The 13,460-nt window shown below is 54.4% G+C and overlaps 1 protein-coding gene across 1 annotated transcript in view; it reads right to left on the bottom strand.

The window, feature by feature from the left end:
* Positions 1 to 13,460, bottom strand: part of ATP13A2 (ATPase type 13A2) — a gene marked incomplete at its 5' end in the record, with an annotated part of 15,165 nt that overhangs the window by 1,455 nt on the left and 250 nt on the right. Inside the window, 24 exons of the mRNA XM_009075745.1 lie at positions 20 to 116; positions 236 to 388; positions 649 to 728; positions 1,462 to 1,563; positions 2,301 to 2,461; positions 2,990 to 3,114; positions 3,332 to 3,452; positions 3,720 to 3,876; positions 4,016 to 4,129; positions 4,534 to 4,740; positions 4,813 to 5,001; positions 5,109 to 5,155; positions 5,268 to 5,378; positions 5,466 to 5,633; positions 5,791 to 5,922; positions 6,025 to 6,091; positions 6,338 to 6,472; positions 6,959 to 7,028; positions 7,291 to 7,368; positions 7,792 to 7,871; positions 7,975 to 8,086; positions 8,212 to 8,270; positions 8,929 to 9,102; positions 9,901 to 9,974. Of these exons, the coding sequence (XP_009073993.1) occupies positions 20 to 116; positions 236 to 388; positions 649 to 728; positions 1,462 to 1,563; positions 2,301 to 2,461; positions 2,990 to 3,114; positions 3,332 to 3,452; positions 3,720 to 3,876; positions 4,016 to 4,129; positions 4,534 to 4,740; positions 4,813 to 5,001; positions 5,109 to 5,155; positions 5,268 to 5,378; positions 5,466 to 5,633; positions 5,791 to 5,922; positions 6,025 to 6,091; positions 6,338 to 6,472; positions 6,959 to 7,028; positions 7,291 to 7,368; positions 7,792 to 7,871; positions 7,975 to 8,086; positions 8,212 to 8,270; positions 8,929 to 9,102; positions 9,901 to 9,974 (2,813 nt within the window). The remainder of the gene's footprint in view (positions 1 to 19; positions 117 to 235; positions 389 to 648; positions 729 to 1,461; positions 1,564 to 2,300; positions 2,462 to 2,989; positions 3,115 to 3,331; positions 3,453 to 3,719; positions 3,877 to 4,015; positions 4,130 to 4,533; positions 4,741 to 4,812; positions 5,002 to 5,108; positions 5,156 to 5,267; positions 5,379 to 5,465; positions 5,634 to 5,790; positions 5,923 to 6,024; positions 6,092 to 6,337; positions 6,473 to 6,958; positions 7,029 to 7,290; positions 7,369 to 7,791; positions 7,872 to 7,974; positions 8,087 to 8,211; positions 8,271 to 8,928; positions 9,103 to 9,900; positions 9,975 to 13,460) is intronic.

The raw sequence follows: 13,460 nt of genomic DNA, 5'->3' as shown, positions 1-13,460 counted from the left end.
ATTTGGGTGTGGGACTCACTGTATAGAGCAGAAGGACAGACACAAACTGCACCAAGCTGTACAGAGCCATGTACTTGAAGACACCAAAGGAGGTGACCAGTGAGCACCTGCCCTCCCTGCAGAGACAAAGACAGATTCACCAACCAGCCACAACCTTCTCCATGAGTTATCCCAAAGAGGGGACAGAGGCACTCATGGAAGCCCTTCCCTGATTGTTAGCCCCACAGCAGCTCACCGGATGACCCTGGGCACGCACTCAATGTTGGCCACGCGGGAGGTGAACGGCGAAGCCACCGACGCCTCGGCCTCGGACAGCGAGATGCCCACGTCGGCCGCCCTGAGCGCCCCACAGTCGTTGGCCCCGTCCCCACACATCCCCACGCAGTAGCTGTGGAGGAGAGATCCCATATTCCATGTCAGGATGGGGGAAAGCTTTGGGCCTGCACAGGCACAGGTTGCCCAGAATAGATGTGGCTGCCCCATCCTGGAAATGTTCAAGGTCAGGTTGGACGTTGGTGTCCAGTGGAAGGTGTCCCTGCCCCTGGGTAGGGGGTGGAATGGGATCAGCTTTAAGGTGCCTCCAACCCAAACCATTTTGGGATTCTGTAAGTCCATGACTAACCCCTCCTGCCCTCCTCTGGGCCTTACTTGAGCTCCTGCAGGCTGCACACCAGCTGAGTCTTCTGGTCAGGCAACATGCGGGCGAACACGGTGGCTCGGACGAGGATCTGCAAAGGAGGGAATGCTCCATGTCCATCCCACAACACCCCAAATCCCTGTGCATCCAGGACAAGCTCAGAGGGCAGAGAGCATCTTGCACCAGCCAAAAATCACCCTCAGGAACTTTATTTAGGAGCTGCAATGCCACAGTGTGAAACCTCAAACGGACAACCTCGATAGAGGGTTCCCCAACCCCACCAGAGGACTCTCCAACCTTGTGGGAGGATTCCCAACCCCACTGGAGGATTCCCCAGCCTCACCAGAGAACTCCTCAACTCCACTGGAGGGTCCCCCAACCCCAGTGGAGGGTCCCCCTACCTCACCAGATGGTTCTCCAGCCTTGCTAGAGGACTTCCAACTCCACCAATGGATTCCCAACCTTGATGGATGACTCCCCAACCACGCAGTGGGTTCTCTATCTTAGCTGAAGGATCCCCCAACCTTACCAAGGGATTCCCCTACCTCTACAGGGGTTTCCCAAATCTCACTGGAAGATCCCCAACCTCACCATAGGGTTCCCCAACCTTGCCACAGGGTCCCCAACCCCACCAAAAGGGTCTCCAACCTCACTGGAGGGTTCTACTCCTGTCAAAGGGTTCCTCACCCTCACTGGAGCAGATCCAAACCTCACAGGAGCATTCCCCAGCCTTGCTGAAGGACTCTCCAACCTTATCAAAGAACCCCCAACCTCACCAGAGGGCTCTCCAACCACACCAGAGGGTTCCCTGATGTCAGACTCACCTTGGGCAGGAGGTCAGCAAAGTGCTCACAAACCACTTGGAAGGATTTTCCATTGAGGGCAAAGTGGCAGGGCTGGGGTGGGAGGAAGCAGCTGTCCCTCTGCTGCAGGCCCTGCCAATGGACACAGCTCCTTGTTCTACAGCAGGGCTTCAAATCCCTACAGAGCCCCTTGGGCAACAGGCTGACCCAGCACCCACAACCCACATGGATCAGGAGGGAAAGCTGCTTCCCTAAAACCTCAGTCTCATGCTGGGGATATTTGGGATAAAAAGCTTGTTTGGTTGAGCCCCTCATGCTAAGTGTGGAGCAGGACCTGAGCAGCATCTGATGAGGGTTTTTGGAGCACCTACTCCAGGCTAACATGCTCCCAGGGAGAAATGGGAGTAGGTTATCTTTTCAGGCATATAAATGATGGTATTTTGGATTAAAAAAAGCTTGTTTGGCTGTACCTGGAGTGGGATCTGGCAGCATCCATGAGGAGGGTGTTTGGAGCATCAGCTCCAACCTGATGTGCTCCCAGGCAGGGGCAGAAGCACATTAACTTCTCCTAAAAGAGGCATTTTTAAGGGGCAGAATCACACCCATAATTGCCTCTAAGGATAATGATGCTAGAAAACCACTTCCCATCCCTGGGAGTGTTCCAGGCCAGGCTGGATGGGCTTGGAGCAACCTGGGCTGGTGGAAGGTGTCCCTGCCCATGGCAGGGGGTGGAACAGGATGAGCTTTAAGGTCCTTGCAACCCGAAATCATTCAGGGATTCTATGACAAAATGAGTCCTGCACTGTGACTGGGCAGTTTGGGCTTTATGAACCCCCCAAAAATGTGTCCTGGGGACTCACCTCGGGCTGCTCCTCGCCCTGGGAGTGCTCAGCCAGGACGAATTTGAGAGCAGCAGGTTTGTCGTGGCCGGGTGGGGAGGCGGTGACGAAGATCACTCGCTCCTTCGGCTCCACCATGCGGCAGCTCCTGGCCACGTTCATGGCTGTCAGCATGTTGTCTCCTGCCAGGAAGAGAAGAGGGAAGATGAGGAATGAGGTTTTGGAGGGCTGTGAGCCGAAAGGAGCAGCTCAAACCTGTCGTGTCTCCTCTCCTGGTGACTGCAGCCACACTGCAGGTCCCTTTGTTTCCTAGTGTTTTGGGAGACAACCCCAAAACCTCATGTCTACTCTACTCTGAAGCAAAGCAGATTCAAACTCTGCTTGTTTGGCTGCAAAACACCTAGAGGTGACTCCTACACCTGCCAATTAGCCATGGAATTTAGGGGTGCTCACAACATTTAGGTGAGGGACAGCAAATCCATGAGTTTTTCCACAAAAAACCCTTCCACCTCCTGAACCCACCAGCAATTTGTGCATCCCAAGAACAGGGATGCACAAAACCATGGACCAGGAGTCCTTGCCATGCCCCACAGTTGCTTCAGGCTAGGGATTTCTGGTGTGGAAACACTTCATTCCTTCCACAACATCAAGGATTGTCCACGTCCCATCTCTTCCCAAGCCCGGTGTCCCCGTTTCCCTCGGAGGGTCACCTGTCACCATGACAGGGCGGATGTTGGCGTTCCTCAGGAGGTGAATCACGGGAGCAGACTCTGGTTTGAGGACGTTTTTCATGACCAGGAACCCCAGGAAGGTCAAGCTGCTCTCCACAGAGTCCCTGGTGGGATACAACAAGCCCTTCAACAGCACCTTCAACACCCGGCAGAGAGGATCAATGAGTATAAACAGCTAAAAATCCATCTGGGAGGTAGCCAGGAATTCCTTTAGCATGGATTAGGGTTTAAGACCTTGCAGGCTGCAGGGTAGTGAGACAACCCAGGAAATGCTGGGAATAAACAAGGTGTAAATGGAGAGGAAAAGTGGCTGGCACCAACCTGGGAAGCTGCAGGGCCTCCTCAAAGGTGGTCACCATGCTCAGGGGTTTGCAAGCCAGACCCAAGACTCGGAAACCATCCGTGGTGTAGTGCCGCAGCATCTGGGAGAAATCCATGGGCACTGGAAAAGCGAGGCCAGAACAGCTCCTGAAGGAACCCTGGCTGTGCAGCCCCAGCGAGGGGAGATGGGGCTCAATCTCCCAAAGGGCAGAAGAGTTCTGGATGCTCATCCAGCTTCCAAGCCCAATCCCTGTCTTGTGGCTCCTGTGCCTCTAGAAAGTGCCATGCAACATCCCTGAGGGTAAGTCTCTGGGGAAGTGAGCTGCAGGGACAGACAGATCATGGAGCAGCAGGACCAGGAGTGAACCTCCACTCTCCCAGTACATACCAGTGTCCTTCCTGCAAAGGCTGGCCACCATCTCTGGGGCACCTTTGACGTAGACATGGGTGAAGGCTTCTCCAGGCAGCTTCACCAGGACACTCATCCTCTGGAAGGAGGAGGAGAAGGGGAAACGCCGGAGGATCCCCAAGGGTGACTGGTGCTTCTGTGAAGGGAAGGGAGAAGGTGTCAAGGCCAGGCAGGGATTTCTCCAGGAGGTACAACTTCTCCAGGGGCTGTGATGAACATCAACCCTTGGGGATGCAGACCCAGGGAAACTGAACTGCTCTGATCCATGGGATTACCCTGTCTCGTGGTTGTTCTTCTTCAGGTGGAGGTTTCATCACAGCCAAGACCTTCATCCCAAACTGCTGGAAGGCAGGCAGCCCACCTTCCTCCTCCTCCATCATCTCCAGCCGCTGAAACCAAGGCAGATGCTGAGATTCATAGATTCAGAAAAAGCTCAGGCAGGGCAGCAAAGCGCTTAGATTCCTCACACACTGCTGTGTTTCCATCCAAGTATTCATAGTTTCATAGGACGTTATGTGGTTCAAATGGAGCTTAGAGATCATCCAGCACCAACCCCCTGCCCTGGGCAGGGACACCTTCCACCAGAGCAGGGTACTCAAGGCTTGATCCAACCTGGCTTTGAGCACTGCCAGGATTGGAGCAGCCACAACCTCTCTGGGCAACTTGTTCCAGATGGCAAAGCCCCAAGCCCCATCCACCCCATGGAGAGTTTTAAACCCTCCTTATCCTAGGAGACAAAGATTTTTGTCACTTCCCTCTTTAGACACACAACTCTGGCCACCACTTATCTTACCCATCCAGTGGACTCCATCATCTTGAGGTCCACAGGGTCCCCGATGAGCTGTCCCCGCAGCAGCGAGACGGTGTGGCAGGTGGCCAGGGAGTAGAGCAAGGGCCCCGCAGGCAGACAACGAGGCTCATGGACAATGGGCATGAAGTGATTGTTCTCCAGTGGAACCACTCCCCAGACATCCAAACCTTCCTCTGTCAGCGTTCCTGTCTGCAGGGAGAGCGTGGTTGGTCCAGGAGAATCCCTGGAGATGGGAATCATGATCCCATGGCACTGACTCACCTTGTCGAAGCAAACCAGGCGGATCTTCCCGCAGAGGTTGATGCGGGGAGGGCTGATACAGAAGATTCCCTGTTTTTTCAGCCTGTTCTGGGCATAGATGGTGCCCACAGTCATGGCAGCTGGGAGAGCTGGTGGCACGATGACGGTGATGAGGTCGAGGGCACGGATGATGATTTGTTCCACAGGGACCTGGAAGGTGAGGAGGAAGAGGGATGAGCACCCTGATACCCTCACCCATCTCCACTATGATGGTCCCAGTGCCATCCTTGAGGATTCTCCAGCTCCAACAACCCTACCTGGTTTTTAACCAAGATGAGGATGCTGTAGATGGTGCCGATGAAAGCTGTGCCAGAGGGAGAAAGAGTTCAGTTACAAAGCAAAGGAGATGGAGGGTGGGTTCAACCCTTCCAGAGGAGTCTGGGGGCTCCCAGCTGTGTATCCATACTCAGACCTACCCAGGATGGCAAGGAACATGACAAACTTCACAGCATCCTTGTAGAACTTGAAACTCACAGGCTTAGGGTAGAGGATAGAGCTGATGAGATCCCCTTTGGCTGTGCAAAACCCTGTGGGAGAGGGGAAGGAGGTCACCATTTGCCAAGTCACCACTCCAGAGGGTAAGGATTAATCCCACTTTCCCCTCAATCCATCACCTGTGCGGGTCACCACAGCCAGCACTTCTCCACCTACGTAGGACTTGGCTTGGATGACCTGTGTCCCACAGAACAAGGTGTGCCTTCGGTGCTCCTCGGGAGAATAGACAGTGCTGGCTGCTTGGCCACCAGCTGGGAGAGGAGTCTTCATCACTGGCACACTCTCCCCTGCGGTGAGGAACACCATGGAGGGAGCTTTACCACCCCAGGGGAGTCAGGATCCAACCAGCCTGGATGGGAAGGGGCTGCCATAGGGTCACTGAGAGACAAGGCTCATCCTCTCCTCCAAAACCCCCAGGGAATGCTGTGGGAGTGGAGCTCTCACCTGTCAGCATGCTCTCATTGACCATGCACTCGCCCGTCAGCAGCGCCGCGTCGCAAGGGACCAGCATCCCGTCCGTGGGGAGGCTGATGCAGTCACCTGGCACCAGCTCTGCAGAGCTCACCACCATCTCCTCTGGAAAAAAGCATGGCTGTGCTCAGACACATCATCCCAACACCATCCCAAACAGCTGAAGCTCTTTGGAACTCCAGCTCTTTGGAGCTTCATTGCTCTCACCTCCACTGGGGCGATGGACTCTGACACCCACTGACATCTTGGCCATGTTTTGCAGTGTGGTGCTTTGCTGGAAGGGAGGGAGCAGTTAAAAGCGACCCAAGGGCACTCAAAAAGCACAGCAAAGTATCACTAAAACACATCTCCAAGCCTTGGGACCAGGGAAGAAGGAAAGGAAGGCTGCCACATCATTGGATTATGGGTTGTCCTCACCCAGCTGGGCTCAGAGGTTGTTCAACACCAGCACAGAGGTCAAAGAGCATCAGAAAATGGGCTGTTTCATATAAATGTTCATCCCCAATAAGCCCCCACCAACCTTCCTTGTCTCGTAGAGGGACAGTCCCAAGGAGATGGTGGAGATGAGGAAGATACAGGCTGCATAGTAGTAGTAGGCATCACAGACCCACAGCACAATGCTGAACACTTGGAAGATGTAGAAGGGATTGAGCACCTGGAACAAGGAGAAAGAGAAGGTTTGGGAGTGGGGAGAACTTCCTTCAACCCATCATGAGACCTCCAGGCTCCCTGGGGTAAGGAGAGCTTTGTCCAGGTTCTTGGGAGGGAGAAAAAGCTTCCCCCATCCCATTGTGAGACCTCCAGGCTCCTTGAGGAGCTCATGCAGAGGAGAAGCTGGTCCTTCCCTGGGGCTGGAGATGAACCAGCTGACATCCTACAAACCCTCCACCCTCCCCCACTTTCCTTACAGACAGTGCTCCTGAGGATGCTCAGCCACCTCTGCAACTACCTGGGGATGCTTCTGTCCAACACAAGGGGCAGGACAGGTCCCCTCTACAGCTGCATCAGCTCTGCCTTCTCCCAGAGTCCTCTCCTCCCTTCCTAAGAGCCCACAAAGCACTTGCAGTGAGGCACATGGAGCAGGAGAAGGATCTGCCCTGGGACAACTTGCTCTTTGGAAGCTCAGCCTACAGACACACACCTCCTCCACCAAGAGCCTTGCATAGGACTTGACTGGCACCTCGATGAGGTTTGGGCCATAGATCTTCCTTCTGCAGAGGGAGAAAAGAGAAAAGGGAAGGAAATTTATCCTTAAGAGAAGCTGCATTTCCAACCTGAGGGACCCTTACACTGTTCAGACCTCCACAGGAGCCTGATCATGGGAAGAAGCTGAGCCCAGGAATTCCATCCCACCCAGCTGTTGGCTGTTTTGAGGTCTGAATGCAAGAAAGCCCCAGGCTCCAGGATTTTCTGCCCCCCTTGGAAAATCCTCATGTGCTCCCCAGACATTCCATGAAGCTGGTAGATCCCTACCTGGTGTTGTGGTCTTGCTGGTCCAGCCCAGCCTGAGAGAGGTGGAGATCTGCGCAGGTCCAACCTTCATCCAAGACACTGGCAAGCGCCAGGAGAAAGAAAAACAGAGAACCAGAGCCAAAATCAGCAGCAGCGGAACAAACACCACGTCCAAGTCTTTGGGGACAAAAAAACATCTCTTTGGGAAAGGGAGAGTGTCTTGTTCCTTGGCCTCTGCCACAGCTTGTGGGTGCCAAGGAAAGGCAACAAAAGGGGCACAGTTTGGAGTGCCATGAGCATCCAGCACGGGGCCACTGCCAAACTGCTCCGTCCGGTTCTCTCTGGCCACAGAGACATCAACAACCTGAGGGGAGACAGCACAGCTCCCCCGACCCAACGCCATGGGGATGGGCTCCACAGGCTTGGCAGAGCAGAGGAAAGCTCCAGCGTGGTGGTGTGGTTTTCAGGAGGGTTTTGAGGGGGCAAGCAGAGGGGCAGAGAGGGGGAGGGACAGGGAAATACCTGACTTTGCAGTACGCCTGCCGCCGCTCCAGCCAGACGTAGCGCATCCCCTCGAACAGGTAATACCTCAGGATGTTCTTCTGAGTGGTGAAGGACAGAAAAAAATTAGGTGTTAGTGGGATACAAGGGTGGGCCACGGCATGGGAGATGGTTTATGGAGGTGGGAAGGGTCATGAGCATCACCTCTTCCTTCTCATGGAGCCGGATGGTGTCGCGGCTCTCCTCCTCATCCGACACGCCGATGGCAATGCTGGTCCTCCGGTCTTCCAGCCTGACCCCAGGGTGATGCTCCAAGCTGTACAAGGTGGGAAACCAAGGGTCATGCCCTCATCATTCACCAGCACCACTGTGAACACCTCCCTCAAAGCCAAAAGGAGATGGGACCCCCCAGATCTCTGCAGGGACACGAGCCCAACTTACCTGCCCTCGCCCAATGCCTCTGTGTGCACCTTGGTGGTAAAGCACTGTCCAAATCGGTCCTGAAACAGAGGCACAGGGCTGGGGAGAGGGAAACTGGGGCTCCCCGTGGGTCCCTCACACAGGGACAGTGTCACAGGCAGGCAGGGAGTCCCTGGCCCCCTGCCCTGGATGATGGCTGGGTCATAGAATCACAGAATCATAGAACCATCAAGGTTGGAGAAGACCTCTAAGATCATCAAGTCCAACCATTAATCTATCACTAATGCAACTCCTAAACCAGATCCTTCAGCACCACATCCAGATGCCTCTTAAAGAACCTCCAGGGATGGTGACTGCACCACCTCCCCTGACAATATTCCAGTGCCTGAACATCCTAACAGGGAAAATATTTCTCCTAATATCTAATCTGAATCTCACATCTCTTGTCCCTGGGTCCTTTTTGGGACAACAAAGAGAAATTCTAAGCCAGCTTGGCTGGTACAGAAGGGAAAAGCACAAAAGGAGTTTAGGTTAAGAACCATTAATGGAATAAGACAATAATAATTATTCCAGGAATAATTAATTAAAAGAATCCTGGAATAATTTAGCGCTGGGGCAGCACGTCCCTGATGAAAGGAGATGGCAGACATTGAGAGGGTGGTGAGCAGCAGGGAACATACTCAAGCCATCAGTGGGAAGTTCAACCCCAGCCCCACATCTTCCCCAGCTCCCTTGGGCACTCACTCTGATGATAACCCAGTCAGCCTGGCCAAGGGCACAGGGTTTGCACTTGGCCTGCACCTCCAGGCTTGGCTTCCAGTGGAAGAGGACGAGGAGCAGCCCTGCTGTCAGCACGGAGCCCGCGTGGCACAGGGCCACCCGCCACGTCGTGGTCTGGTAGCCTGTCACCTCCTGCAAGAAAAGAGGTCACCAGGATGCTCAGCCATAAAAACCAACTGGAATTAAAACTGTCAAACATTCAAGCCTAAATTGATTCGCAGATTCATCGATCGTTCATGGGTTGGAATGGACCTTAGAGATGATCCAGCCCCAACCCCCTGCCCTGGGCAGGGACACCTCCCACCAGAGCAGGTTGCTCAAGGCTTTAGCCAACCTGGCTGTGAACACTGCCAGGGTTGGGGCAGCCACAGCCTCCCTGGGCAACCTGTGCCAGTGTCTTACTGGAACCTTCACCAGCATATTTACATTTACTTGTAAACATTTAGCTTCCTCAAAGCTCTCTGGGTGCATTAATGATAAGCCACTGTTGGACACATCTTGCAATATATCCAGCAATATTCAACTCAATTACCCTAAGCAAACTCAGCATCACGTTGTCTCCTGAGTGAGCTCTTCCTTAGAAAACCATGCAGAGCTTAGCATAGCTGCAGAAATCATACAATGTTAAGGGGCTGGGATGGAGCTTAGAGATGATCCAGCCGCAACCCCCTGCCCTGGGCAGGGACACCTCCCACCAGAGCAGGTTGCTCAAGGCTTGATCCAACCTGGCTGTGAACACTGCCAGCATTGGAGCATCCACAACCTCCCTGGGCAACCTGCTAAAGCCTTGAACTTCCCAGCAAGATTTCACACCAGGCAGACGACAACCAAGGGCTGGAAAACCACCATCTGGTGCTGGTGTTGGTGGAAAACACAGGGATTTTGTGCCACCCCAAGCCTCCCTCCCCGTGAAGAATCCCCTAGACCTACCATGCGGGATGGAGCGGCTCCCGGCTGCAGTGTCCCGTAGCCTGGCCGCTGGCTGCCCAGCAGCCTGCTGCTGTCTGCAACCCAAAACACAGGGAAAAACAGTAAGGAGAGGAGATCCAAGAGGTTATTTAGGCCGTGCCGTGGTGCTGGACTCCCAGCTGCAGAAGGTGGCTGGATGTGGTGCCTCCTGTGCCATCCACCCCGGTGCAGGGGGATGCTGCCCCGTCACCCTCCACGGCACGTGACGGTCACGCGAACGACGCCAAAAGAGCCCGGGCAGAGAGCCTGGCACAATCCCAGCAGCTTAGTGGGCAGGGGAAGGGAGCAGGGCTGGTGCAGAGCCAGGCTGAGCGCATGGAGAGCTCTCCCAACTGCTTTTCATGCTTGTTTGCTCCTTGTGTTTCCTCCTGCGTGGGGGACGTGGCCAAAGCATCGGCATTTCCCAGTTTTAATGATGCTTGGAGCTTCCAACTCCTCCTGGTCTCTGCTGCACCCCCATGCCCAGCCTGGGAGACAGGGATCACTGGAATCATCACCATGATCATCCCAGGTGGGATTTCAATCATCACTCTCTCTGCTGTGAAGCTGAACCTGTTTATCTCCTAAATCCACGTCGGATTACAAATCGTTGCCTTCCCAACTCCAGGACCTTAAAGTAGCAGTGGGGAGATAACACGTGGCACAAACACCAACCCAGGAGGTTGTTCCCACTCTTGGAACACGCAGATTTCCTGGCTGGGCTGGGTTTAGGTTTCCAGGAGGGCTCTGAGTCCAGCTTAACAATTTATGTGCCAGGTGGGAGCCTGTTTCCCCTGCTGGAAAAGCCACCCTGGCTGGATTCCTGCCGCTCCCTGTCCAACCCCAAATCCTGTCTGCAGGTGATAAAAGCAATTAATTCAAGCCATTCCCTAGTTTTGATGATCATCATGGTCAGGGGGTTCATGTCACCAGTTCCCAAAATGCAGCCAGTGCTGCTCCAAGGGATAAGGTTTGGGTTGAGGAATTGGGAGATGAGCCCGAGGGATGGTTTGTTAAAACAAAAGCTGTGCCAGGAGCCAAAAAAGGAGGGGAGATGTCAGATCATCCCACTGCCAGCCTCAAACCCTGCAGAAACGTGGATTCCAGGTTTAAAGAAACCAGGAGCAAGCAAGGAGCCTGTTCTGCCCTTCAGAAGGGCAGAACAAAGGGGAGGGTGAGGGGGGGCCCTGCACAAAAGCTTTTTCCAGGGATTTGCAAGAGGGGGAAAGTATCCAAACCACCTGAAAACCACCCAACTCCCTTCCTGCAGCTCCCCACAGCCAGCTGGGCAGTGGGAAGCCCTGCTCACCCCTCACCTCAACGCTGCACCAGCACAACTCATCTGACTGGTTTTGATCCTCAAAGCAACAAATCTTTCGGAGGAACGAACCGCACAACCCCATCCTGGCACGATTTCTCCCGCTCCCATTCTGGCTGCTCCCCAGAACACGGCGAGCGAGGGAGGGCTCAGGCCTTGACTCACCCCACCTCATCCTGCTGGTTGGGCGAGTGGAGCGGTCTCCAGGTGGGATGGGATCGGCAGGGCTGTCATCACCTGCCCACCTGGAGCTGTGTCCGGGAAGCATCCGGCGGAGGGGAGGGAGCTGCACTACCAGCTGGAATCGCGGCACAGCAGCCACACCTCGTCAGCAAACACAGCACAAGGGCACCTGGATGTCCCTCCTCCTGCTACGGAACCAGGGGGATTACCCTGGAGCCTTGCAGAGAGGTTTGCTACTTCCAGGTTGCCCAAGGAAGTAGTGGATGCCCCAACCCTGGCAGTGTTCACAGCCAGGTTGGCTAAAGCCTTGAGCAACCTGCTCTGGTGGGAGGTGTCCCTGCCCAGGGCAGGGGTTGGGACTGGATGATCTATAAGCTCCATTCCAACTCTAAAATCCTATGATTCTCTGGTGGGGAAGGGGGATAACAGCCAGGAGAGGCTGGAAATTCAGTGCAGGTCAGTGATGCACCAGCCTGGCTAGCCCAGGAAGAGTGGAACCAAGATTCTGACACTGGATTTGCACAGCCAAAATCCCACTGGAAGTCCTCACAGCTGCCTGGCTCTGAGCCCATGCCCTGCACCTTGCAGAGAACCACCACACATCCCTGCTGCTGAAGTTTGGGGGAAACTGGGGATGAAGGTGCTTAGGATGCACATGTCCTGGCAGGGGAGGATGAACCCTCTGACACCAGAACTCAGAGCTGGAAGCCTCGAGCCCACGAGTTTTGTGATACTGAATCCCTCCTGTGGCAGCCCCAGCCTGGCTGGGGACAGGCTGGGAATGCCAGTGCCAGTCCTTGCCTTGATTGGGGCCCAAGACACAGTCCTTCCTCCCCAGCAGCACGTGCACATGGAAAACAGATGGATGATGGTCCCAGAGACTTACTCCACTAGCTCCTCTTGCAGCCATGGCCCTTCACAAGCTCTTTTCTGGAAGGAAACAAACCCCAAGGGAGCTCTGAGATCTCTCCCTGCTCTCATGGTCCCTGCTGGATGGTCAGGGCTTTCTGGGCAGTTCTATCCATCCATCCATCCATCCATCCATCCATCCATCATCTCCCATCCAAACATATCCATCATCTCCCATCCAATCATATCCCATCCATCCATCATCTCCCATCCAAACATATCCCATCCATCCATCCTCTTCCTTCTCCATCCATCCATCATCTCCCATCCAATCATATCCCATTCATCCATCCACCCTCTTCCATCCACTCATCACCTCCTACCCATTCTTCTACCCTCTTCCATCCTCCATCCAACCATTCACGCTCATCCATCCATCCCCTATCCATTCCCCATCCATCCATCCACCCACCTCACCTATCCATCCACCCAATCTCTCATCCATTCATCCATATGAATGGGCTAGAGGTTGTACACAAGATGAGGAAAGTCCATCCAAGGAAGTTACTGCTCCAGCCAGTGAGGTCTGGTTCTGCCTGACTGATGGAATGTGGTTGGTAAGGTCAATGCAGGCCCTTGGAGATGGGGAGATGGAAAATCAGGGTGAAGCAAAAGCAAGGAAGGAGGGATGAGGTAAGAAAAACAGTGTTTGGGTCACACAGGGTGAGATTTAACTCAGGAGGATCTTCCAGAGCAGTCTCCAGGCTCTGGGATGGGAGATGCCACAGCCCAGCGTGGCACTGGATGACATGCCAGCGATTCTCCTGCCCTTTCCACCATGCCAACATAAACTCATCCAAGCCATCCAACTCCAAGCCAAGCAGAGAGGAGGAACAGGCTGCCCTGCCTGCCAGGTCACCAGAGCAAACGTGTTATACCAGGCAGTCTGGTCCTGCCCTGACGTGGCAGCATCCGCCAGGGAGCACAGCTGGAAAAACGGCCCAAGGCTGGAAGAAAGTAAAGGATGAGACAGGCTGGATCCAAGGTGAGGACATGGAAGAGAGGGATTTGGACTTGCTGTTGCTGGTAGCACTGAAGGAACCACTCTTGGGCATCAAACCCTTGAGATGGGCAAAAGAATAAACTCCTTGGAAGCAAGGTGTCCTCCTCCCAGCAGTGCTTTCCACCTCAG

Source organism: Acanthisitta chloris, unplaced genomic scaffold, assembly GCF_000695815.1.
Source record: "Acanthisitta chloris isolate BGI_N310 unplaced genomic scaffold, ASM69581v1 scaffold12535, whole genome shotgun sequence".
Classification (NCBI taxonomy): Eukaryota; Metazoa; Chordata; class Aves; order Passeriformes; family Acanthisittidae; genus Acanthisitta; species Acanthisitta chloris.
This window is presented reverse-complemented; position numbering and strand designations above follow the sequence as displayed.